The 24,516-nt window shown below is 45.8% G+C and overlaps 1 protein-coding gene across 6 annotated transcripts in view; it reads left to right on the top strand.

Moving 5' to 3' along the window:
* Positions 1-24,516, top strand: part of LOC115149194 (abl interactor 1) — a 120,175-nt gene that overhangs the window by 48,015 nt on the left and 47,644 nt on the right. For all 6 annotated transcript variants that reach the window (XM_029691828.1, XM_029691844.1, XM_029691835.1 and 3 more), the window contains exon 3: positions 23,598-23,774. In XM_029691828.1, coding sequence (XP_029547688.1) covers positions 23,598-23,774 — 177 coding nt within the window. The remainder of the gene's footprint in view (positions 1-23,597; positions 23,775-24,516) is intronic.

The following is a 24,516-nucleotide window of genomic DNA, read 5'->3' as shown; positions in this document are numbered from 1 at the left end:
GGGGCTGAGGAGACAGAGTGGTGGAGTGAAGGGGCTGAGGAGACAGTAGAGTGGTGTAGTGAAGGGGCTGAGGAGACAGTAGAGTGGTGTAGTGAAGGGGCTGAGGAGACAGTAGAGTGGTGGAGTGAAGGGGCTGAGGAGACAGAGTGGTGGAGTGAAGGGGCTGAGGAGACAGAGTGGTGTAGTGAAGGGGCTGAGGAGACAGTAGAGTGGTGGAGTGAAGGGGCTGAGGAGACAGAGTGGTGGAGTGAAGGGGCTGAGGAGACAGTAGAGTGGTGGAGTGAAGGGGCTGAGGAGACAGAGTGGTGTAGTGAAGGGGCTGAGGAGACAGAGTGGTGGAGTGAAGGGGCTGAGGAGACAGTAGAGTGGTGTAGTGAAGGGGCTGAGGAGACAGTAGAGTGGTGTAGTGAAGGGGCTGAGGAGACAGAGTGGTGGAGTGAAGGGGCTGAGGAGACAGTAGAGTGGTGGAGTGAAGGGGCTGAGGAGACAGAGTGGTGTAGTGAAGGGGCTGAGGAGACAGAGTGGTGGAGTGAAGGGGCTGAGGAGACAGTAGAGTGGTGTAGTGAAGGGGCTGAGGAGACAGAGTGGTGGAGTGAAGGGGCTGAGGAGACAGTAGAGTGGTGTAGTGAAGGGGCTGAGGAGACAGAGTGGTGGAGTGAAGGGGCTGAGGAGACAGAGTGGTGTAGTGAAGGGGCTGAGGAGACAGAGTGGTGTAGTGAAGGGGCTGAGGAGACAGAGGGGTGTAGTGAAGGGGCTGAGGAGACAGAGTGGTGGAGTGAAGGGGCTGAGGAGACAGTAGAGTGGTGTAGTGAAGGGGCTGAGGAGACAGAGTGGTGTAGAAGGATGGACTTGTGCGGGCCAGAAGGCTAATTGAAGTCAGTGCTGCGCACAACACTGAACTATTCCATGCACAAAGCATCTGCCTCACACACACGCACACACACACACACACACACACACACACACACACACACACACACACACACACACACACACACACACACACCCTACCAGAACACTATAATACATGGCAATCGATAGAGTTTGACTGTTTTGAGCTTACAAGATGCATGTGTGTGTGCGTCCATGCTACTTAGAATGAGCACAGCTGTGTGTGTGTGTGTGTGTGTGTGTGTGTGTGTGTGTGTGTGTGTGTGTGTGTGTGTGTGTGTGTGTGTGTGTGTGTGTGTGTGTGTGTGTGTGTGTGTCTGTGTGTGTCCTGCAGAGCTGGCTCTCTGACCTCCCTCATATGTGCTGTGTGATGTACAGAGATAGTTCATATCTTGTTAGGGTGAAATCTTCCACAGATGAGTGTGTGTGTGTGTGTGTGTGTGTGTGTGTGTGTGTGTGTGTGTGTGTGTGTGTGTATGCAGCCGGGACCTCTCGTGCATGTCTTTCTCTTACTACGTTTGTAACTGCACAGGGTGGGGTTGGAATAGTCGTCCTTACCAAAGCATTCCTCTCCACCTAACAAACTATCTCCAATTAGATCCAATCATATTTTCCTCTGTCCCCCCGTAGCTACATGAACACCAGTGGGACCTTCCCTTTTAGAAGAGAGAGACATTAAACTGCTTTTCCCTCAAAGCTAAACCAGTCATTTCCCCTGGATTCGTTTATGGGGCGGGGCACAAATATCCCAGAAGCATCACCAAAGGCAGATAGCTAAAGGCTATTGGCTGAGGCTCTGTTGTGTACGTCTGTCACTCTCAGAAATTATCATCTGCTTCCTGACAGATTAGCTGTAGTCCTCTGTAGTTCAGTTAGTAGAACATGGTCCTCTGTAGTTCAGTTAGTAGAACGTGGTCCTCTGTAGTTTAGTTAGTAGAACATGGTCCTCTGTAGATCAGTTAGTAGAACATGGTCCTCTGTAGTTCAGTTAGTAGAACATGGTCCTCTGTAGTTCAGTTAGTAGAACGTGGTCCTCTGTAGTTCAGTTAGTAGAACATGGTCCTCTGTAGTTCAGTTAGTAGAACATGGTTCTCTGTAGTTCAGTTAGTAGAACATGGTCCTCTGTAGCTCAGTTAGTAGAACATGGTCCTCTGTAGTTTAGTTAGTAGAACATGGTCCTCTGTAGCTCAGTTAGTAGAACATGGTCCTCTGTAGTTCAGTTAGTAGAACATGGTCCTCTGTAGTTCAGTTAGTAGAACATGTTCCTCTGTAGTTCAGTTAGTAGAACATGGTCCTCTGTAGTTCAGTTAGTAGACCTCTGTAGTTCAGTTAGTAGAACATGGTCCTCTGTAGTTCAGTTAGTAGAACATGGTCCTCTGTAGTTCAGTTAGTAGAACATGGTCCTCTGTAGTTCAGTTAGTAGAACGTGGTCCTCTGTAGTTCAGTTAGTAGAACATGGTCCTCTGTAGTTCAGTTAGTAGAGCATGGTCCTCTGTAGTTCAGTTAGTAGAACATGGTCCTCTGTAGATCAGTTAGTAGAACATGGTCCTCTGTAGTTCAGAACGTGGTCCTCTGTAGTTCAGTTAGTAGAACATGGTCCTCTGTAGTTCAGTTAGTAGAACATGTTCCTCTGTAGTTCAGTTAGTAGAACATGGTCCTCTGTAGTTCAGTTAGTAGAACATGGTCCTCTGTAGTTCAGTTAGTAGAACATGGTCCTCTGTAGTTCAGTTAGTAGAACATGGTCCTCTGTAGTTCAGTTAGTAGAACATGGTCCTCTGTAGATCAGTTAGTAGAACATGGTCCTCTGTAGTTCAGTTAGTAGAACGTGGTCCTCTGTAGTTCAGTTAGTAGAACATGGTCCTCTGTAGTTCAGTTAGTAGAACATGGTCCTCTGTAGTTCAGTTAGTAGACCTCTGTAGTTCAGTTAGTAGAACATGGTCCTCTGTAGTTCAGTTAGTAGAACATAGTCCTCTGTAGTTCAGTTAGTAGAACATGGTCCTCTGTAGTTCAGTTAGTAGAACATGGTCCTCTGTAGTTCAGTTAGTAGAACGTGGTCCTCTGTAGTTCAGTTAGTAGAACGTGGTCCTCTGTAGTTCAGTTAGTAGAACATGGTCCTCTGTAGTTCAGTTAGTAGAGCATGGTCCTCTGTAGTTCAGTTAGTAGAACATGGTCCTCTGTAGATCAGTTAGTAGAACATGGTCCTCTGTAGTTCAGAACGTGGTCCTCTGTAGTTCAGTTAGTAGAACATGGTCCTCTGTAGTTCAGTTAGTAGAACGTGGTCCTCTGTAGTTCAGTTAGTAGAACGTGGTCCTCTGTAGTTCAGTTAGTAGAACATGGTCCTCTGTAGATCAGTTAGTAGAACATGGTCCTCTGTAGTTCAGTTAGTAGACCTCTGTAGTTCAGTTAGTAGAACATGGTCCTCTGTAGTTCAGTTAGTAGAACATGGTCCTCTGTAGTTCAGTTAGTAGAACGTGGTCCTCTGTAGTTCAGTTAGTAGAACATGGTCCTCTGTAGTTCAGAACGTGGTCCTCTGTAGTTCAGTTGGTAGAATAAACCCACACCTAGACTAGAGGATGTACTGTCTCCAAACCCACACCTTGACTAGAGGAAGTACTGTCTCCAAACCCACACCTAGACTAGAGGATGTACTGTCTCCAAACCCACACCTAGACTAGAGGAAGTACTGTCTCCAAACCCACACCTAGACTAGAGGATGTACTGTCTCCAAACCCACACCTTGACTAGAGGAAGTACTGTCTCCAAACCCACACCTAGACTAGAGGAAGTACTGTCTCCAAACCCACACCTAGACTAGAGGAAGTACTGTCTCCAAACCCACACCTAGACTAGAGGATGTACTGTCTCCAAACCCACACCTAGACTAGAGGATGTACTGTCTCCAAACCCACACCTAGACTAGAGGATGTACTGTCTCCAAACCCACACCTAGACTAGAGGAAGTACTGTCTCCAAACCCACACCTAGACTAGAGGATGTACTGTCTCCAAACCCACACCTAGACTAGAGGAAGTACTGTCTCCAAACCCACACCTAGACTAGAGGATGTACTGTCTCCATACCCACACCTTAGACTAGAGGATAGTACTGTCTCCAAACCCACACCTAGACTAGAGGATGTACTGTCTCCAAACCCACACCTAGACTAGAGGAAGTACTGTCTCCAAACCCACACCTTGACTAAAGGAAGTACTGTCTCCAAACCCACACCTTGACCAGAGGAAGTACTGTCTCCAAACCCACACCTAGACTAGAGGAAGTACTGTCTCCAAACCACACCTAGACTAGAGGAAGTACTGTCTCCAACCCACACCTAGACTAGAGGAGTACTGTCTCCAATACCCACACCTAGACTAGAGGAATGTACTGTCTCCAAACCCACACCTAGACTAGAGGAAGTACTGTCTCCAAACCCACACCTAGACTAGAGGAAGTACTGTCTCCAAACCCACACCTAGACTAGAGGAAGTACTGTCTCCAAACCCACACCTAGACTAGAGGATGTACTGTCTCCAAACCCACACCTAGACTAGAGGATGTACTGTCTCCAAACCCACACCTAGACTAGAGGATGTACTGTCTCCAAACCCACACTTAGACTAGAGGATGTACTGTCTCCAAACCCACACCTAGACTAGAGGATGTACTGTCTCCAAACCCACACCTATACTAGAGGATGTACTGTCTCCAAACCCACACCTAGACTAGAGGATGTACTGTCTCCAAACCCACACCTAGACTAGAGGATGTACTGTCTCCAAACCCACACCTAGACTAGAGGAAGTACTGTCTCCAAACCCACACCTATACTAGAGGAAGTACTGTCTCCAAACCCACACCTAGACTAGAGGAAGTACTGTCTCCAAACCCACACCTAGACTAAAGGAAGTACTGTCTCCAAACCCACACCTAGACTAGAGGAAGTACTGTCTCCAAACCCACACCTATACTAGAGGAAGTACTGTCTCCAAACCCACACCTAGACTAGAGGAAGTACTGTCTACAAACCCACACCTAGACTAGAGGATGTACTGTCTCCAAACCCACACCTAGACTAGAGGATGTACTGTCTCCATACCCACACCTAGACTAGAGGAAGTACTGTCTCCAAACCCACACCTAGACTAGAGGATGTACTGTCTCCAAACCCACACCTAGACTAGAGGAAGTACTGTCTCCAAACCCACACTTAGACTAGAGGAAGTACTGTCTCCAAACCCACACCTAGACTAGAGGAAGTACTGTCTCCAAACCCACACCTAGACTAGAGCATATACTGTCTCCAAACCCACACCTAGAGTAGAGGATGTACTGTCTCCAAACCCACACCTAGACTAGAGGATGTACTGTCTCCAAACCCACACCTAGACTAGAGGAAGTACTGTCTCCAAACCCACACCTAGACTAGAGGAAGTACTGTCTCCAAACCCACACCTAGACTAGAGGAAGTACTGTCTCCAAACCCACACCTAGACTAGAGGAAGTACTGTCTCCAAACCCACACCTAGACTAGAGGAAGTACTGTCTCCAAACCCACACCTAGACTAGAGGATGTACTGTCTCCAAACCCACACCTAGACTAGAGGAAGTACTGTCTCCAAACCCACACCTAGACTAGAGGATGTACTGTCTCCAAACCCACACCTAGACTAGAGGAAGTACTGTCTCCAAACCCACACCTAGACTAGAGGAAGTACTGTCTCCAAACCCACACCTAGACTAGAGCATATACTGTCTCCAAACCCACACCTAGAGTAGAGGATGTACTGTCTCCAAACCCACACCTAGACTAGAGGATGTACTGTCTCCAAACCCACACCTAGACTAGAGGAAGTACTGTCTCCAAACCCACACCTAGACTGGAGGAAGTACTGTCTACAAACCCACACCTAGAATTGAGGATGTACTGTCTCCAAACCCACACCTAGACTAGAGGATGTACTGTCTCCAAATCCACACCTATACTAGAGGATGTACTGTCTCCAAACCCACACCTAGACTAGAGGAAGTACTGTCTCCAAACCCACACCTAGACTAGAGGATGTACTGTCTCCAAACCCACACCTAGACTAGAGGAAGTACTGTCTCCAAACCCACACCTAGACTAGAGGATGTACTGTCTCCAAACCCACACCTAGACTAGAGGAAGTACTGTCTCCAAACCCACACCTAGACTAGAGGATGTACTGTCTCCAAACCCACACCTAGACTAGAGGATGTACTGTCTCCAAACCCACACCTATACTAGAGGATGTACTGTCTCCAAACCCACACCTAGACTAAAGAAAGTACTGTCTCCAAACCCACACCTAGACTAGAGGAAGTACTGTCTCCAAACCCACACCTAGACTAGAGGATGTACTGTCTCCAAACCCACACCTAGACTAGAGGAAGTACTGTCTCCAAACCCACACCTAGACTAGAGGATGTACTGTCTCCAAACCCACACCTAGACTAGAGGAAGTACTGTCTCCAAACCCACACCTAGACTAGAGGAAGTACTGTCTCCAAACCCACACCTAGACTCGAGCATATACTGTCTCCAAACCCACACCTAGAGTAGAGGATGTACTGTCTCCAAACCCACACCTAGACTAGAGGAAGTACTGTCTCCAAACCCACACCTTTACTAGAGGAAGTACTGTCTCCAAACCCACACCTAGACTAGAGGAAGTACTGTCTCCAAACTCACACCTAGACTAGAGGATGTACTGTCTCCAAACCCACACCTAGACTAGAGGAAGTACTGTCTCCAAACCCACACCTAGACTAGAGGATGTACTGTCTCCAAACCCACACCTAGACTAGAGGAAGTACTGTCTCCAAACCCACACCTAGACTAGAGGATGTACTGTCTCCAAACCCACACCTAGACTACAGGAAGTACTGTCTCCAAACCCACACCTAGACTAAAGGATGTACTGTCTCCAAACCCACACCTAGACTAGAGGAAGTACTGTCTCCAAACCCACACCTAGACTAGAGGAAGTACTGTCTCCAAACCCACACCTAGACTAGAGGAAGTACTGTCTCCAAACCCACACCTATACTAGAGGATGTACTGTCTCCAAACCCACACCTCAACTAGAGGAAGTACTGTCTCCAAACCCACACCTAGACTAGAGGAAGTACTGTCTCCAAACCCACACCTAGACTAGAGGAAGTACTGTCTCCAAACCCACACCTAGACTAGAGGAAGTACTGTCTCCAAACCCACACCTAGACTAGAGGATGTACTGTCTCCAAACCCACACCTAGACTAGAGGATGTACTGTCTCCAAACCCACACCTAGACTAGAGGATGTACTGTCTCCAAACCCACACCTAGACTAGAGGAAGTACTGTCTCCAAACCCACACCTAGACTAGAGGATGTACTGTCTCCAAACCCACACCTATACTAGAGGATGTACTGTCTCCAAACCCACACCTATACTAGAGGATGTACTGTCTCCAAACCCACATTTAGACTAGAGGAAGTACTGTCTCCAAACCCACACCTATACTAGAGGATGTACTGTCTCCAAACCCACATTTAGACTAGAGGAAGTACTGTCTCCAAACCCACACCTAGACTAGAGGATGTACTGTCTCCAAACCCACATTTAGACTAGAGGAAGTACTGTCTCCAAACCCACACCTATACTAGAGGATGTACTGTCTCCAAACCCACATTTAGACTAGAGGAAGTACTGTCTCCAAACCCACACCTAGACTAGAGGAAGTACTGTCTCCAAACCCACACCTTGACATTTTTGTTTGTTTGTAGCACCATCCGTTAATGTTTAGTAGTTCATGGCGCTCTGTAGTTCATGGCGTTTGCAAGGCCAGAATAGTGGGTTCGATTCCCAGGACCACTGATACATAAAATGAATGCATGCATGACTGTAAGTCTTGTTTGATAAAAGCATCTGATAAATGACATATTCTAGCTATATATTCTATTATATGCGCCACTCTCTGAAATAACCATCTGCTTCCTGACAGATCAGCTGTTTGAGTCACAGATGTTTATAACCAGTCTGAGATTACACTCTGGGTTTCAGTGCTCTATTTCAGTCGTAAGAAAAGTCGCTACGGGGTTGATCCCCGAGGTCTACTGTTGATTCAGGGAACGAGGTGCTGCTGGTCTGCACACAGTGGAAAGACTGTCGAGCCGGAAGTCTGTTTCTTTTCACACTGTTGTTTATCAATCCCTTGGGATGCTCTCCACCCCTCCACTGGAACAAAGTCAGTGAGTATGTGGAGACAGTCTGTACTCTAAAGCCGTTTTTTATTTTTTTTTACAGAACACTCTCTCGTGCGTAGATAGATGTAGGATCTTAATTTGAATTTGTCGTTTATTTGAAGTTTAAGAAAGCTTCTGAAATTTATAATTTCCACTTTGAAATTTCAGACTTCATTTACCCTTATGAAAAATGTATCAACCCCAACAAAAATATCCATTCATTATAATCCACATAATCCCATTTCCTGTTGCTGCAGGATTATTTTCCTGCTGTAGTAAACTGTACACAACCAGAGACTATTCTTATAATAATATTTTGAAAATTGTTCTTTTGAATGTCAATGTGGTGAAATTGTGTAAAGTGGGTCATTTTACCAAGACTCAATATTTTCTAATGGAGGTTCTGCAAAACTGATATGTTCCTTTCTGTACTTAAATTCGAGATTCCAGTGTTCAATTGACTTGATTTATTGGCGACATGCCAAGGCTAGATGGGCAAAATCACAGTAGTTGTTTTTGTGCAGAAACTCTCTTATAGGCTGTGTCCCAAAACAAAATGGTCGACCTTGGCATGTTGTCCTGACTCTTTGAAATGCTGTTTTTCCCTCTGATGGGAATGTCGATCTGCCTGAGTTTTCTCACACTGGACTAATAGTTGACTGGTCTCTTCCGTCCCTCTCCTGCCCCCCCCCCCCTGGCTGTGCAGTATTGAATGTGTTCTGGAGAGCGGGTGTTTTTCCACAGAACCGCTAAGTTTACTGCCAGAACCTGGTCCGTCAAGGACTCCTTGACCGGACATTTTGGCTAACTCGTCAGATGGAAGCTCTTAAAATGATGTGCTGAGTTATGCTAACTTCCCTGAGAAACTGGCCTCTCCCAGGGCTCCTGGACAACCATGTTGGCTCGCTCCACAGATGAAGGCTTTCAGATGTTCTGGCTTACACTGCCCTGAGAAACAGACAGAAGCCAGACATAGGTTTGTCTTTGAGTGGTCTGTCCTCACCTCACCGGAACAGCTATGGATCGACTCACTCCACCTATAGATGTGCTTGGTACAGTGGACAGAAGCCAGACACGGGTTCTCGGGTCCTCTATCTTCTCTTGCTTTTCAAAACCCATTTGCTGAGAAGCGGGAAGGGACCTCTGACTTTCTCATCCAGTGGGTTTTGAGAAGGAAGCTAGGAGAGAGAGAACGTGAGGAATCAAGGAAATAGCCATTGTGATTCTCCCACAGTGAGAGTTGTAACAGAGGATGATAGTTCTGCCTCGGCTATCTTCACCAGCGCTCTGTGCGAGAGTGTAGAGTTGGAGTCATTTTACTACCACAAATAAGACATAGTATTCTAATGTGTGTAATGGGAACTGAGAGTCATTTTGCGTGTTCTGTGGTGTATGTGTGTGTGTGTGTGTGTGTGTGTGTGTGTGTGTGTGTGTGTGTGTGTGTGTGTGTGTGTGTGTGTGTGTGTGTGTGTGTGTGTGTGTGTGTGTGTGTGTGATCTCTCTGAGGAACACAGACTGCCAGTTTGCTGAAACATCTGGCCATGGCTGTTTTCTCTCTATCTCTCTGTCCACATATAATCATGTATGGTTTAGCTCTATTATAAACCATTGGTACATTTGATCCTGTCGAGTTAACCATGAACACACACACACACACACACACACACACACACACACACACACACACACACACACACACACACTCTGTATGTCTGTTAATGTTCCCCATGCTGTTGTGTCCACCCAGATCAACCCTGATAGGTCTACAGATCTGTTGTGTCCACCAAGCTCAACCCTGATAGGTCTACAGATCTGTTGTGTCCACCCAGATCAACCCTGATAGGTCTACAGATCTGTTGTGTCCACCCAGATCAACCCTGATAGGTCTACAGATCTGTTGTGTCCACCCAGCTCAACCCTGATAGGTCTACAGATCTGTTGTGTCCACCCAGATCAACCCTGATAGGTCTACAGATCTGTTGTGTCCACCCAGATCAACCCTGATAGGTCTACAGATCTGTTGTGTCCACCCAGCTCAACCCTGATAGGTCTACAGATCTGTTGTGTCCACCCAGATCAACCCTGATAGGTCTACAGATCTGTTGTGTCCACCCAGATCAACCCTGATAGGTCTACAGATCTGTTGTGTCCACCCAGATCAACCCTGATAGGTCTACAGATCTGTTGTGTCCACCCAGCTCAACCCTGATAGGTCTACAGGTCTGTTGTGTCCACCCACCTCAACCCTGATAGGTCTACAGATCTGTTGTGTCCACCCAGCTCAACCCTGATAGGTCTACAGATCTGTTGTGTCCACCCAGCTCAACCCTGATAGGTCTACAGATCTGTTGTGTCCACCCAGCTCAACCCTGATAGGTCTACAGATCTGTTGTGTCCACCCAGATCAACCCTGATAGGTCTACAGATCTGTTGTGTCCACCCAGCTCAACCCTGATAGGTCTACAGGTCTGTTGTGTCCACCCACCTCAACCCTGATAGGTCTACAGATCTGTTGTGTCCACCCAGCTCAACCCTGATAGGTCTACAGATCTGTTGTGTCCACCCAGCTCAACCCTGATAGGTCTACAGATCTGTTGTGTCCACCCAGCTCAACCCTGATAGGTCTACAGATCTGTTGTGTCCACCCAGCTCAACCCTGATAGGTCTACAGGTCTGTTGTGTCCACCCAGCTCAACCCTGATAGGTCTACAGATCTGTTGTGTCCACCCAGCTCAACCCTGATAGGTCTACAGATCTGTTGTGTCCACCCAGCTCAACCCTGATAGGTCTACAGGTCTGTTGTGTCCACCCAGCTCAACCCTGATAGGTCTACAGATCTGTGGTGTCCACCCAGCTCAACCCTGATAGGTCTGTTAGAGTTATTTCCATCCATGGATTAGCTGATGTTTTATTGTGGATATCATCTGATCCAGCCACGCTGCCAAAGCCCTGAAACTCTCTGTCAGTTACTGAAGTGAAACCAGCTGTCTGCAACATGTCTGGAGATTCTCTCTTTTCTTTCTCTCTCCACCTGACTTGTCCAGAACGACGTGTGTCAATTCTCTCCCCTGCTCCTCGACTCTCCCGTGACTCCCCCAGCTCGCTGACTGAGTATTCATCTGAGGTGTAAATCAATATAGGGAGGTAGCAGTGGTCACCATGGGAACATCCCATGATTCTCATAAACTTCCACCAGCTGGGATCCATCATGGCATTGGGACAGACACACACAAAGTGGTCTCAATCGTTTGTGATACCACTTATCCTCGGCCTAACCACTTGAGAGACATCGTTCCAGGTGACATCCTGAACCATGTTTTGAGCTTGTTCTCCACAAAGAGAACATACTTGCTCTGCCAATTCTTTACTGACATAGTTTCTTCTTTCTCCTACTAATAACATAACAATCCAACCTGGCAAACACAGTGTTGGTGTACAGTCACCCAACCACAGTCCAAAGGGAAGGGATTACTTCCTCATCTTCAACCAAACAATCCTTGGCCTTCATGTCCTGAAATAGCCACTGACTCCAGCTGGTGCATGTAAGGAATTAACTGGCAGCAAGACTAAATGCTGACTAAGGTCCTCCAATCATGGAAGAGGGTGACTATTCACTGGGTGGGAGGTGGGTAAGTGGAAAGAGAGGAGAAAGCAGAAGGAGAGGAAAAAGACAAGGATATAGCTGAGAGGGGTGAGGTGAGGGGTGAGGTGAGGGGTGAGGTGGGGTAAGGTGGGGTGAGAGGTGAATGGAGGTGAGGTGAGGAGTGAGATGAGATGAGGGAAGAGAGAGAGAGAGAGAGGAGGGAGGGGAAATACATGCACACATTACCAAAGGCTAGCTGACAGAGAAAGCCAAACCAAGGCTGCCCAGTCAGTGTGTTCTGGGAGAACAGCGAGCCGACTCTGGGCATGTGGATGATAGTGATTGAGAGCACATGTGAAACATCCTTCCAGCTGGGCGAGGTCTATTCAGCAGAACCCCAGACAGACTCCTAAAGTACAAACGGAAAGCAGCTGGTATTGTGCTCAACTATAGACCTGAAAGAATCAGGAGAAAACCTTCTTCAGGAGAACAGGTTCTTCATCAGAAAAGGTTCTTCATCAGAAAAGGTTCTTCATCAGAAAAGGTTCCTCATCGGAGAACAGGTTCTTCATTAGAAAAGGTTCTTCATCAGAAAAGGTTCTTCAGGAGAAAAAGTTCTTAATAGAATCAGTTCAGTACTGGTCAGCAAAAGTCAAAAGTAATGTAATTCGAAAAACATCCTTGATTGAAGTCCAGTTTGAGACTGGAAGGAAAAAGCCATTTAACATGCATTCTCATTTGAGCTTTCCACAATACTAGGTCATTAACTACCGGTCATTTTTAATGAGTTTATTTCTACGTTATTACCTGGCTCAAAGGCTATACCGAATCGAGTGTAATGTAACAACAATGTAGCTACATAGGATATACTTGTAACTATCATGTACCTACCCAGGAACAAGCAACATAATGTAAAGTGAGGGTATAATCTTTATTATTACTATGTAGTTACAATGTAACAACCACGTTACTGTGTTAGTTACATAATAATAGAGGCAACTTAATAATGCAGTGTTACCCTGTTGGGTGTAACCTTTATAATTACTATGTAGTTACAATGTAACCGACGTGTACTCAATCAGTAGATCATTCCTGTTTACTTACTTAGTAATAGGGGCAACTTAAAGTAAAGGATCATGGGGAGGATTTGTATGTTATTTTAATGTAATAGAGACCGGTATACAGTAGTACAGCCAAACTCAACTGGCGGACCGCGGTCCTGGTCCGGACCCAGAGAAGGGTTAATCCTGACCGGACAACATGGCATTTGTGTTATATAAAAGTCAATACATTGTTTTTAGACAGCTTTTTTTTTTAAATCAACCGGGCGCAGCGGCTTTAATCTCTCTCTCTCTCTCTCTCTCTCTCTCTCTCTCTCTCTCTCTCTAGCTCTCTCTCTCTAGCTCTCTCTCTAGCTCTCTCTAGCTCTCTCTCTCTAGCTCTCTCTCTCTAGCTCTCTCTCTAGCTCTCTCTGTCTCTCTCTCTGTCTCTCTCTCTCTAGCTCTCTCTCTCTCTCTCTCTCTAGCACTCTTTCTCTCTATCTCTCTCTCTCTGTCTCTCTCTCTCTCTCTCTTCTCTCTGTCTCTCTCTGTCTCTCTCTCTCTCTCTCATCTCTTCTGTCCTCTCTATGCTCTCTCTGGTCGTCTCTCTCCTCTGTCTAGCTCTCTCTCTCTCCTCTCTCTCTCTCTCTAGCTCTCTCTCTCTCGCTAGCTCTCCTCTCTCTCTAGCTCTCCCCATCTCTAAACTAGTCTCTCTCTCTTTTTGCTCTCTATCTCTCTCTCTCTCCCCTCTCTCTCTCTAGCTCTCCTCTCTCTTCTATAGCTCTCTCTCTCAGCTCTCTCTCTCTCTAGCTCTCGTCTCTCCTCTCTGTCTCTCTCTCTCTCTCTAGCTCTCTCTCTCTCTAGCTCTCTCTCTCTCTCGAGCTCTCTCTCTCTAGCTCCTCTACTCTCCTCTAGCTCTCCTATCTAGCTCTCCTCTCCTCTCTCTCTAGCTCTCTCTCTCTAGCGTCCTCTCTCTCTCTCCTCTAGCTCTCCTCTCTCTAGCATCCTCTCTCTCTGTCGCTCTCCTCTCCTCTCTCTCTATCTCTCTAACTCTCTCTCTCTCTAGCTCTCTCTATCTCTCTAGCTCTCTCTCTCTCTCTCTCTCTCTAGCTCTCTCTCTAGCTCTCTCTCTCTCTCTCTAGCTCTCTCTCTCTGTCTCTCTCTCTCTCTCTGTCTCTCTCTCTCTCTCTCTCTCTCTCTAGCTCTCTCTGTCTCTGTCTCTAGCTCTCTCTGTCTCTGTCTCTCTCTCTCTTTCTCTCAGCAACGCCCGCCTCTACTACTGCCCCGTCTAATCCAAGCGCGTGGTTATATGCAAATACAAGAGGCCGCGTCATACCCTATTACATTAATCCAAATATCCTCCGTGGAACCTTGCGACTAGCAGGCAGAAAGAAACAGAAAGATTTGACCGCGGTTCAACTGTAAATATCACAGATAGATGGAGCGTAGTTACCAGTGTTTTTGTTAATATGGCTTGTTCAAACAAAAGACAAGTTTCTCTGAAAACCGTATATTCACAGACGAGTGGACGGAACAGTATTTATTAGTTCTCCCAGCAACGAGCACAAAACCAATGTGCCTGATATGCAGTGAGTCTGTGGCTCTGGTGAAAAGTGACAATGTTAAGCTCCATTATGACACCAGGCGTAGTAAAGTGGATCAGACGTAACCCCTGAACACGGAGGTGAGAACAAACAACATAAACCAACTCTAATCCCAATATGAGAGGTCCTTGTCAATACCCTGACAGCCCAACAACCTGCAATGGAGTGTTCACTGAGGATAGTTTGGGTTTTGGGAAAACACAACAACAACCAAAAAATAATAATTTTCAGACGCTGAGATGGTAAAATAACGGACGTGTGAAGTTGCTGATAACTTTGCTTGAAGGTAAACAAAAAGATGAGCTCAGAGAAAAGATCAAAACAGAATCCCACTGTCAGATTCCACAGCAACAAGGACAACTGAAATATTAGCTGAAGATTTAACTTCACAACTTGATGAGGTCATTCAGAAGGCACCATGCGTTTCATCATCTGTGGGTGAATCAACAGACGACACTGATAACACAGCTCCTGGTGTTTGCCAGGTTTTAGAACGAAACAAAGAAGGAATTCTGTGAGGAAGCTGTTGGGCTTAACACATCTAGAAACACACACACACACACACACACACACACACACACACACACACACACACACACACACACACACACACACGGGGAGAGGATATCCATGAGGCCGTCAAAGAGATGCTGGGGAAAAAAAGGGGGGAGAGATCTGATGGCTCCGGCCAACGCTCCCTCCCCTGAGAACCGTTAGGTTGAGAGGATGGGAAAACGATGATGATGATACCTGGGGCCTCCTTTATCATTTATCAATACCTGGGGCCTCATTTATCAATACCTGGGGCCTCATTTATCATTTATCAATACCTGGGGCCTCCTTTATCATTTATCAATACCTGGGGCCTCATTTATCAATACCTGGGGCCTCATTTATCAATACCTGGGGCCTCATTTATCAATACCTGGGGCCTCATTTATCAATACCTGGGGCTTTCACGCCCTGGCCATAGAGAGGTTTTTGTTCTCTATTTTGGTTAGGCCAGGGTGTGACTAGGGTGGGCATTCTATGTCCTTTTTTCTATGTTTTGTATTTCTTTGTTTTGGCCGGGTATGGTTCTCAATCAGGGACAGCTGTATATCGTTGTCTCTGATTGGGAGCCATACTTAGGCAGCCTGTTTTCCTTTGGGCTTTGTGGGTGGTTAATTTCTGTTTAGTGTTTTGTTATACCTGACAGAACTGTTTGGCTGTCGGTTTTTTGTTTCTTTGTTTATGTGTTCTCAGTACAATAAATACATGATGAGCACTCAACACGCTGTGCCTTGGTCTACTCCCTGCAACAGCCGTTACAGGGGCCTCATTTATCAATACCTGGGTCTCATTTATCAATACCTGGGGCCTCATTTATCAATACCTGGGGTCTCATTTATCAATACCTGGGGTCTCATTTATCAATACCTGGGGTCTCATTTATCAATACCTGGGGTCTCATTTATCAATACCTGGGGCCTCATTTATCAATACCTGGGGCCTCATTTATCAATACCTGGGGTCTCATTTATCAATACCTGGGGCCTCATTTATCAATACCTGGGGACTCATTTATCAATACCTGGGGCCTCATTTATCAATACCTGGGGTCTCATTTATCAATACCTGGGGCCTCATTTATCAATACCTGGGGTCTCATTTATCAATACCTGGGGCCTCATTTATCAATACCTGGGGTCTCATTTATCAATACCTGGGGTCTCATTTATCAATACCTGGGGTCTCATTTATCCATACCTGGGGTCTCATTTATCAATACCTGGAGCCTCATTTATCAATACCTGGGGTCTCATTTATCAATACCTGGGGCCTCATTTATCAATACCTGGGGCCTCATTTATCAATACCTGGGGCCTCATTTATCAATGCCTGGGGTCTCATTTATCAATACCTGGGGTCTCATTTATCAATACCTGGGGCCTCATTTATCAATACCTGGGGTCTCATTTATCAATGCCTGGGGTCTCATTTATCAATACCTGGGGTCTCATTTATCAATACCTGGGGACTCATTTATCAATACCTGGGGTCTCATTTATCAAAACCTGGGGTCTCATTTATCAATACCTGGGTCTCATTTATCAATACCTGGAGACTCATTTATCAATACCTGGGTCTCATTTATCAATACCTGGGACTCATCAATATTGCGTAGAAACTATTCTAAAATACTGATGAATAGAATGTAGAATGTACGTTCGCATAGAAAAAGTGTGATTTCTCAAATAATCCTACGAGTGTCATATGCACACCTGTTAGGAGGTAACTGTTGATAAATACCAATTGTTCACAACCTCGGTGCTCGTGCACAACCTTGGCTATTTGCACTTAGAAACATCCTTATATATCCTGGTCTAAATCATCCCTTTTCAAGTCTGTGTGGTACGGCGCAACCCCCCCCCAAAAAACAATGTATTTGTTTTAGAATCCGAGTCTGAAATAGAGGTGCTAGTGTCAGAGATTGAATCCAACCGAAAGGTTTTATTTGGCTGGCTCAAGTTGTGGTTTGACCAGTAAAAATAAAATCCTAGCTACAAAGAGAGGACCATTAGGACCATTCCAGTTGCTTTAGCAATGGCACATGTGTAGGTAACACTCACTAGTAAGCCATCCATCCTCAACAGCTCTCTCCTGTTGGCGTATAGGCCAACGTTATCAAGGCACAAGGTGAGATTCAGATGCAGACTCAGGAGGCACATGGTTGGAGTCTTACAATGTTTAATAATCCAAAGGAGTAGGCAAGAGAATGGTCGTGGACAGGTAAACAGTCAAAACCAGATCAGAGTCCAGGAGGTACAGAGTGGCAGACAGGCTCGTGGTCAAGACAGGCAGAATGGTCAGGCAGGCGGGTACAGAGTCCAGAAACAGTCAAGGGTCAAAACCAGGAGGACTAGAAAAAGGAGAATAGCAAAAGGAGTACGGGGAAAAACACGCTGGTTGACTTGACTAAACATACAAGACGAACTGGCACAGAGAGACAGGAAACACAGGGATAAATACACTGGCACAGAGAGACAGGAAACACAGGGATAAATACACTGGCACAGAGAGACAGGAAACACAGGGATAAATACACTGGTACAGAGAGACAGGAAACACAGGGATAAACACACTGGTACAGAGAGACAGGAAACACAGGGATAAACACACTGGTACAGAGAGACAGGAAACACAGGGATAAATACACTGGCACAGAGAGACAGGAAACACAGGGATAAATACACTGGTACAGAGAGACAGGAAACACATGGATAAATACACTGGTACAGAGAGACAGGAAACACAGGGATAAACACACTGGTACAGAGAGACAGGAAACACATGGATAAATACACTGGTACAGAGAGACAGGAAACACAGGGATAAATACACAGAGAGACAGGAAACACAGGGATAAATACACTGGTACAGAGAGACAGGAAACACAGGGATAAATACACTGGTACAGAGAGACAGGAAACACAGGGATAAATACACTGGGGAAAATCAGAGACACCTGGAGGGGGTGGAGACAATCACAGGAGCAGGTGAAACAGATCAGGGCGTGACAAACATTGCTGTTCTGCAGAATAACGAGTCGTGCGTTCCACCACATTCACCCGCACATTGAGTGGAAGCCTTTTCTGTTCTTTTGAACTGGTATTTGGGATGGGCACTTTTATGACGATGTGGGTGACGTCTATTGCTCTGTTCGTATTTGGGAACCCATTGATGGCAAGGAAACTCCTTTTGACTTCAACCTGTTGTTGTCACATCCTGACCATAGTGAGTGTTTATTTTCTATGGTAGATTAGGTCAGGGCGTGACAGGGGGTGTTTGTCTGGTTTTTGTATGTCTATGTTTTGGTTCTAGGTTTGTATTTCTATGTTGGTGTTATTTGGCATGACCTCCAATTAGAGGCAGCAGGTTGTCGTTGTCTCTAATTTGAGGTCCTATTTAAGTTTAGGTTTGTCCCACAGGTGTTTGTGGGTGATTGTTCTTCGTGAGGTTTATGTTCCTCCAGCGTCACGGTTTGTTGTTTTGTATTTACTTAAAGTGTTTAATGGTTGCATTCGGTTTCACTGGTTTAAATAAATATGTGGAACTATGAAACCGCTGCATCTTGGTCTGCTCTTTCAAACAGCCGTGACAGTTGTGCAATGGTGTATGAAAATTGTTATGTTATAGGTTGTTTTGCTTATGATAGCATCCAAAAGATTGGCTCATCGAGGTATGCGAGATGCCGAACGGCACGCTCCTGCTGAAAAGTGTCCCGTTGCCAAAGAAACCCGAGGGTGGATAGCACTTGGATGTGCACCGGAATGGCATATGTTAGCCTATCTAAAATATGTCTTTAATCCTCACAAAAATCCTATCAGATTGGTTTTGGGAATCGATATCTGATCTGTACTTTCTGCAGAAAAAAGTCCCACCTGTCTCTAGAAAAATGAGCTCTCTGCTCAATGCAGCGTCTTCTAACCGAGCGGGACCAGCCATTTCTCATTATCTAGTTTTTATAGTATTTAAACATTGGTTTCACTTTCACACGTGCCTCCTAATTTAACAAATGACTGTACCTTATATCGATTATTATCGTGACAAATGAACTGATGTAGTCAATTATATAGCAAGTATATGTATAGTAAGTATATGTTGCATAAATTCACTATGGAAATAAATATTCATAAATGAAACTTTTACACGCTCACAATTTCACACATTTTCAACATGTACAGATTGGTTGAAGTTTTAAAGAAAATGTTGTCCTTCTGGCAGGTTCTCCCATCTCAGCCAAGGAACTCTGTAGGTCTGTCAGAGTGGTCATTGGGTTCTTGGTCACCTCCCTGACCAAGGTCCTTCTTGTCCGGTAGCTCAGTTTGGTCAGATGGCCAGCTCTAGGCAATCTGGGTAGTTTCATATTTTTTCAATTTCCCAATGATGGAGATTATTGTGCTCTTGGAAACTTTCAACACTCTAGAAATTGTTTTATACCCTTCCCAGATACAGTGGCTTTGGAAATGATTCAGACCCCTTGACTTTTTCCACATTTTGTTACATAACAGCCTTGTTCTAAAATGGATTACTTTTTTTTTTTAATCCTCAGAAATCTACACACAATACCTCATAATTATAAAGCGAAAACAGGTTTTTAGACATTTTTGCAAATGTATTAAAAATAAAAAAAACAGAAATACCTTATTTACATAAGTATTCAGACCCTTTGCTATGAGACTGTAAATTGAGCTCAGGTGCATCCTGTTTCCATTGATTCGAGTCCACGCTTTGGCCTGAATTGGTGTCCACGCTTTGGCGTGAAGCTTTGGCCTGAATGCCAAGCGTCACGTCTGGAGGAAACCTGGCACCATCCCTACAGTGAAGCGTTGTGGCAGCATCATTCTGTGGGAATGTTTTTCTGCGGCAGTGACTGGGAGACTAGTAACGATCAAGGGAAAGATGAACGGAGTAAAGTACAGAGAGATCCTTGATGAAAACTTACTCCAGAGTGCTCAGGACCTCAGACTGGGGCGAAGGTTCACCTTCCAACAGGACAAGAACCCTAAGCACACAGACAAGACAACGCAGGAGTGGCTTCGGGACAAGTCTCTGAATGTCCTTGAGTGGCCCAGCCAGAGCCCGGACTTGAACCCGAACCCTCTGGAGAGACATGAAAATAGCTGTGCAGCAACGCTCCCCATCCAACCTGACAGAGCTTGAGAGGATCTGCAGAGAAGAATGGGAGAAACTCCCCAAATACAGGTGTAGTGTCATACCCAAGAAGAATCGAGGCTGTAATCGCTGCCAAATGTGCTTCAACAAAGTACTGAGTAAAGGGTCTGAATACTTATGCAATTTGATATTTCCAGGTTTAAAAAAAATATAAATTAGCAAAGAAATGCTTTGTTTTTATGGGGTATTGTGATGTCATTATGGGGTATTGTGATGTCATTATGGGGTATTGTGATGTCATTATGGGGTATTGTGTGTAGATTGATGAGGGGAAAAACGATTTAATACATTTCAGAATAAGGCTGTAACGTATCAAAATGTGGAAAAGGTCAAGGGGTCTGAATACTTTCCGAAGGCACTGTGTCTTCCCCATCCCATGCTCGACCATCATTTCCCCTTCCTACACCACTTAGCACTATGCCTACTCATGGCTGTGTGTACATCTATGCTCACTCAAGCAAACGTTCATATTGATAAATCTCACACTTTGCGTGGAAATGATCCCTTGCGTGGTTTACACACAGATTTCTGCCTACGCATGATTGATAAAGGAGGCCCCTGGAGTGTAGTCCTGAAATTAAATGGGATACACTGTGTGTCATGGTACTCTGGAAAGGGGGATACACTGTGAGTCATGGTACTCTGTGAGGGGATAGACTGTGAGTCATGGTACTCTGTGAAGGGAAACACTGTGAGTCATGGTACTCTGGAAAGGGGGAAACACTGTGAGTCATGGTACTCTGGAAAGGGGGATACACTGTGAGTCATGGTACTCTGGAAAGGGGGATAGACTGTGAGTCTTTGCACTCTGGAAAGGGGGATAGACTGTGAGTCATGGTACTCTGGAAAGGGGATAGACTGTGAGTCATGGTACTCTGTGAGGGGATAGACTCTGAGTCATGGTACTCTGTGAGGGGAAACACTGTGAGTCATGGTACTCTGGAAAGGGGGAAACACTGTGAGTCATGGTACTCTGGAAAGGGGGATACACTGTGAGTCATGGTACTCTGGAAAGGGGGATAGACTGTGAGTCATGGTACTCTGGAAAGGGGATAGACTGTGAGTCATGGTACTCTGGAAAGGGGGATAGACTGTGAGTCATGGTACTCTGGAAAGGGGGATAGACTGTGAGTCATGGTACTCTGTGAGGGGAAACACTGTGTGTCATGGTACTCTGGAAAGGGGGAAACACTGTGAGTCATGGTACTCTGGAAAGGGGGATACACTGTGAGTCATGGTACTCTGTGAGGGGTCAACCTCAGAGATCCTGTTTGTGAGGAACTACAGTTTGGTGGAGGAGGAATAATGGTCTGGGGATGTTTTTCATGGTTCGGGCCCCTTAGTTCCAATGAAGGGAAATCTTAATGCTACAGCATACAATGAAGTTCTAGACGATTATGTGCTTCCAACTTTGTGGCAATAGTTTGGGAAAGGCCCTTCACTGTTTCAGCATGACATTTCCCCCGTGCACAAAGCGAGGTCCATACAGAAATGGTTTGTCGAGATCAGTGTGGAAGAACTTGACTGGCCTACACAGAGCCCTGACCTCAACCCCATCAAACACCTTTTGGATGAATTGAAACGCCGACTGCGAACCAGGCCTAATCGCCCAACATCAGTGCCGACCTAACTAATGCTCTTGTGGCTGAATGGAAGCAAGTCCCTGCAGCAATGTTCCAACATCTAGTGGAAACCCTTCCCAGATGAGAGGAGGCTGTTATAGCAGTAATGTTCCAACATCTAGTGGAAAGCCTTCCCAGAAGAGTGGAGGCTGTTATAGCAGTAATGTTCCAACATCTAGTGGAAAGCCTTCCCAGAAGAGAGGAGGCTGTTATAGCAGCAATGTTCCAACATCTAGTGGAAAGCCTTCCCAGAAGAGTGGAGGCTGTTATAGCAGCAATGTTCCAACATCTAGTGGAAAGCCTTCCCAGAAGAGAGGAGGCTGTTATAGCAGTAATGGTCCAACATCTAGTGGAAAGCCTTCCCAGAAGAGTGGAGGCTGTTATAGCAGTAATGTTCCAACATCTAGTGGAAAGCCTTCCCAGAAGAGTGGAGGCTGTTATAGCAGCAATGTTCCAACATCTAGTGGAAAGCCTTCCCAGAAGAGTGGAGGCTGTTATAGCAGCCAAGGGGGGGACCAACTCCATATTAATGCCCATGATTTTGGAATGAGATGTTCGACGAGCAGGTGTAGTGTACCTCAAACTATTCACACACACCAACACATTCTCTCTGTTTATCTCACTCACAACATTCTTTCTCACACTCTCACTCTGTTCCTCTCTCTCACACTCTCTTACACACACACACACTCACACATTTCGCTACTATGCAAATGTCCCTGGGTCTTAACAGAAGTGGTGGAGCATACTAATGAAAAGAATATGCAATTAGTCAGTTTAAAGAGCACTAGGCAATTTATTAAAACAGCCGCAATTTACAGAAGCAAAACATTCAATCCATTAAACTTTCTATCCGTGAAACTACAATCATTTGTCTCATGTTGGCCTTGGACTTTGTGATTTTATCAGCCCTACTTCTTCACAGGGAAGATTTAGTTCGAATGGTTATAAATGAAAGCCTTGGAAATATGCTCCTGTAGGACACTGCATTTAGATTTCACTATACTGACCGGTGATCCAAGTACAGACGACTGTATATTTAATGAATGCACGTGCTTCATGCCCGTAGTTTTTTTTTTAATAATATAGGATTCTCAAATGATTGCATTGTTGGATTTGCTTAGTAGACAACCTTATCCCTTGTCGCCTTGAGTTGAAATGGTACAATCATACATTTAAATGGGCATAGGCTCATTTTTGCAAGACGGAAGCTTCTTAAATGATGAATCCCCAAACATCACGAAGTGTAGGAACCAACGCTGGAGATACGGGGAGTCTAACATTTAATATATTAGAGACATGGAACAGGACTGGAACAACGTCAGAACCGGGTAAGACAGACGGCAATTAATGCTGAAGCGGGGAACAGAGCTGGGGAACAGACAGATATAGGGAAGGAAATAAACACAGGTGATCGAGTCCAGGTGAGTGCAATGAATCGCTGATACGTGTGACGAGAGGAGTGGGTGTGCGTAATGATGGTGGCAGGAGTACGCTTGAGAGCCTGGCGCCTTCGAGCGCCAGGGAGGGAGAGCGGAAGCAGGCGCGACAGGAAGGAGTTCCTGGTGGTAGAGGAGAGTTGTCCTCATCATAGTCTTTGTTTATTTATGACGGCATTGAACAACATGTCACTGCCGATTTGGAGAGAAGCCAAATGCATTATGGTCTGTACACGACTGGTCATTACGCTGTTGGGCTTCTATTATACACCGTAATTGATTTAGCTGGTGTGTACCAGCTACGTAAAGGGATTAAGAGCTTGGTGATGAAAACCACTGCGACCTGATTCAATTAAAGCCACTTTAGTAACTATATGACAAGGTTGTAATTCAGTCAAAGGTCCTTGTTCTGTCCCATAGCTTATCATATCTTTCTCCCTCTCTCATGTCTCTAGACGGTGGACATCCACAAGGAGAAGGTGGCCAGGCGAGAGATCGGGATCCTCACCACCAACAAGAACACGTCGAGGACCCACAAGATCATCGCCCCCGGCAACATAGAGCGGCCGGTGAGGTACATCAGGAAGCCTATCGACTACAACGTGCTGGACGATGTTGGCCATGGGGTCAAGGTGAGTTTTCTATTGCGTTATACATTGGGTTGGTCTGATCCTGGATGCTGATTGGTTAAAACCACATCAGTGATTTATTTCACGACATCCCATGGCTATGACGGTGAAATGCTAATTTACCTGAGAAATCACTGTTCCTCCACTTTTTACTTTCTTCTCCTCTACACTCTCTCTCTGTTTGTCTAGTTCCCTTTAACCCCTCCCCTTCTCTGCCTTTAACCCCTCCCCTTTCCCTTTAACCACTCCCCTTCTCTCCCTTTAACTCCTCCCCCTTCCTCCCTTTAACCCCTCTCCTCTCTCTCCCTTTAACCCCTCCCCTCTCTCTCTCTTTAACCCCTCCCCTTCTCTCCCTTTAACCCCTCCCCTTCTCTCCCTTTAACCCCTCCCCTTCTCTCCCTTTAACCCCTCCCCCTCTCTCCCTTTAACCCCTCCCCTTCTCTCCCTTTAACCCCTTCCCTCTCTCCCCCTTTAGCCCCTCCCCTCTCTCTCCCTTTAACCCCTCCCCTCTCTCCCTTTAACCCCTCCCCTCTCTCCCTTTAACCCCTCCCCTCTCTCTCCTTTTAACCCCTCCCCTCTCCCTCCCTTTAACCCCTCCCCTCTCTCTCTCTTTAACCCCTCCCCTTCTCTCCCTTTATCCCCTCCCCTTCTCTCCCTTTAACCCCTCCCCTCTCTCCCTTTAACCCCTCCCCTCTCTCCCTTTAACCCCTCCCCCCTCTCCCTCCCTTTAACCCCTCCCCTCTCT

This window comes from Salmo trutta, chromosome 2, assembly GCF_901001165.1.
Source record: "Salmo trutta chromosome 2, fSalTru1.1, whole genome shotgun sequence".
NCBI lineage: Eukaryota > Metazoa > Chordata > Actinopteri > Salmoniformes > Salmonidae > Salmo > Salmo trutta.
Note: the sequence above shows the minus strand (reverse complement) of the source record. Positions and strands in the feature narration are given on the sequence as shown.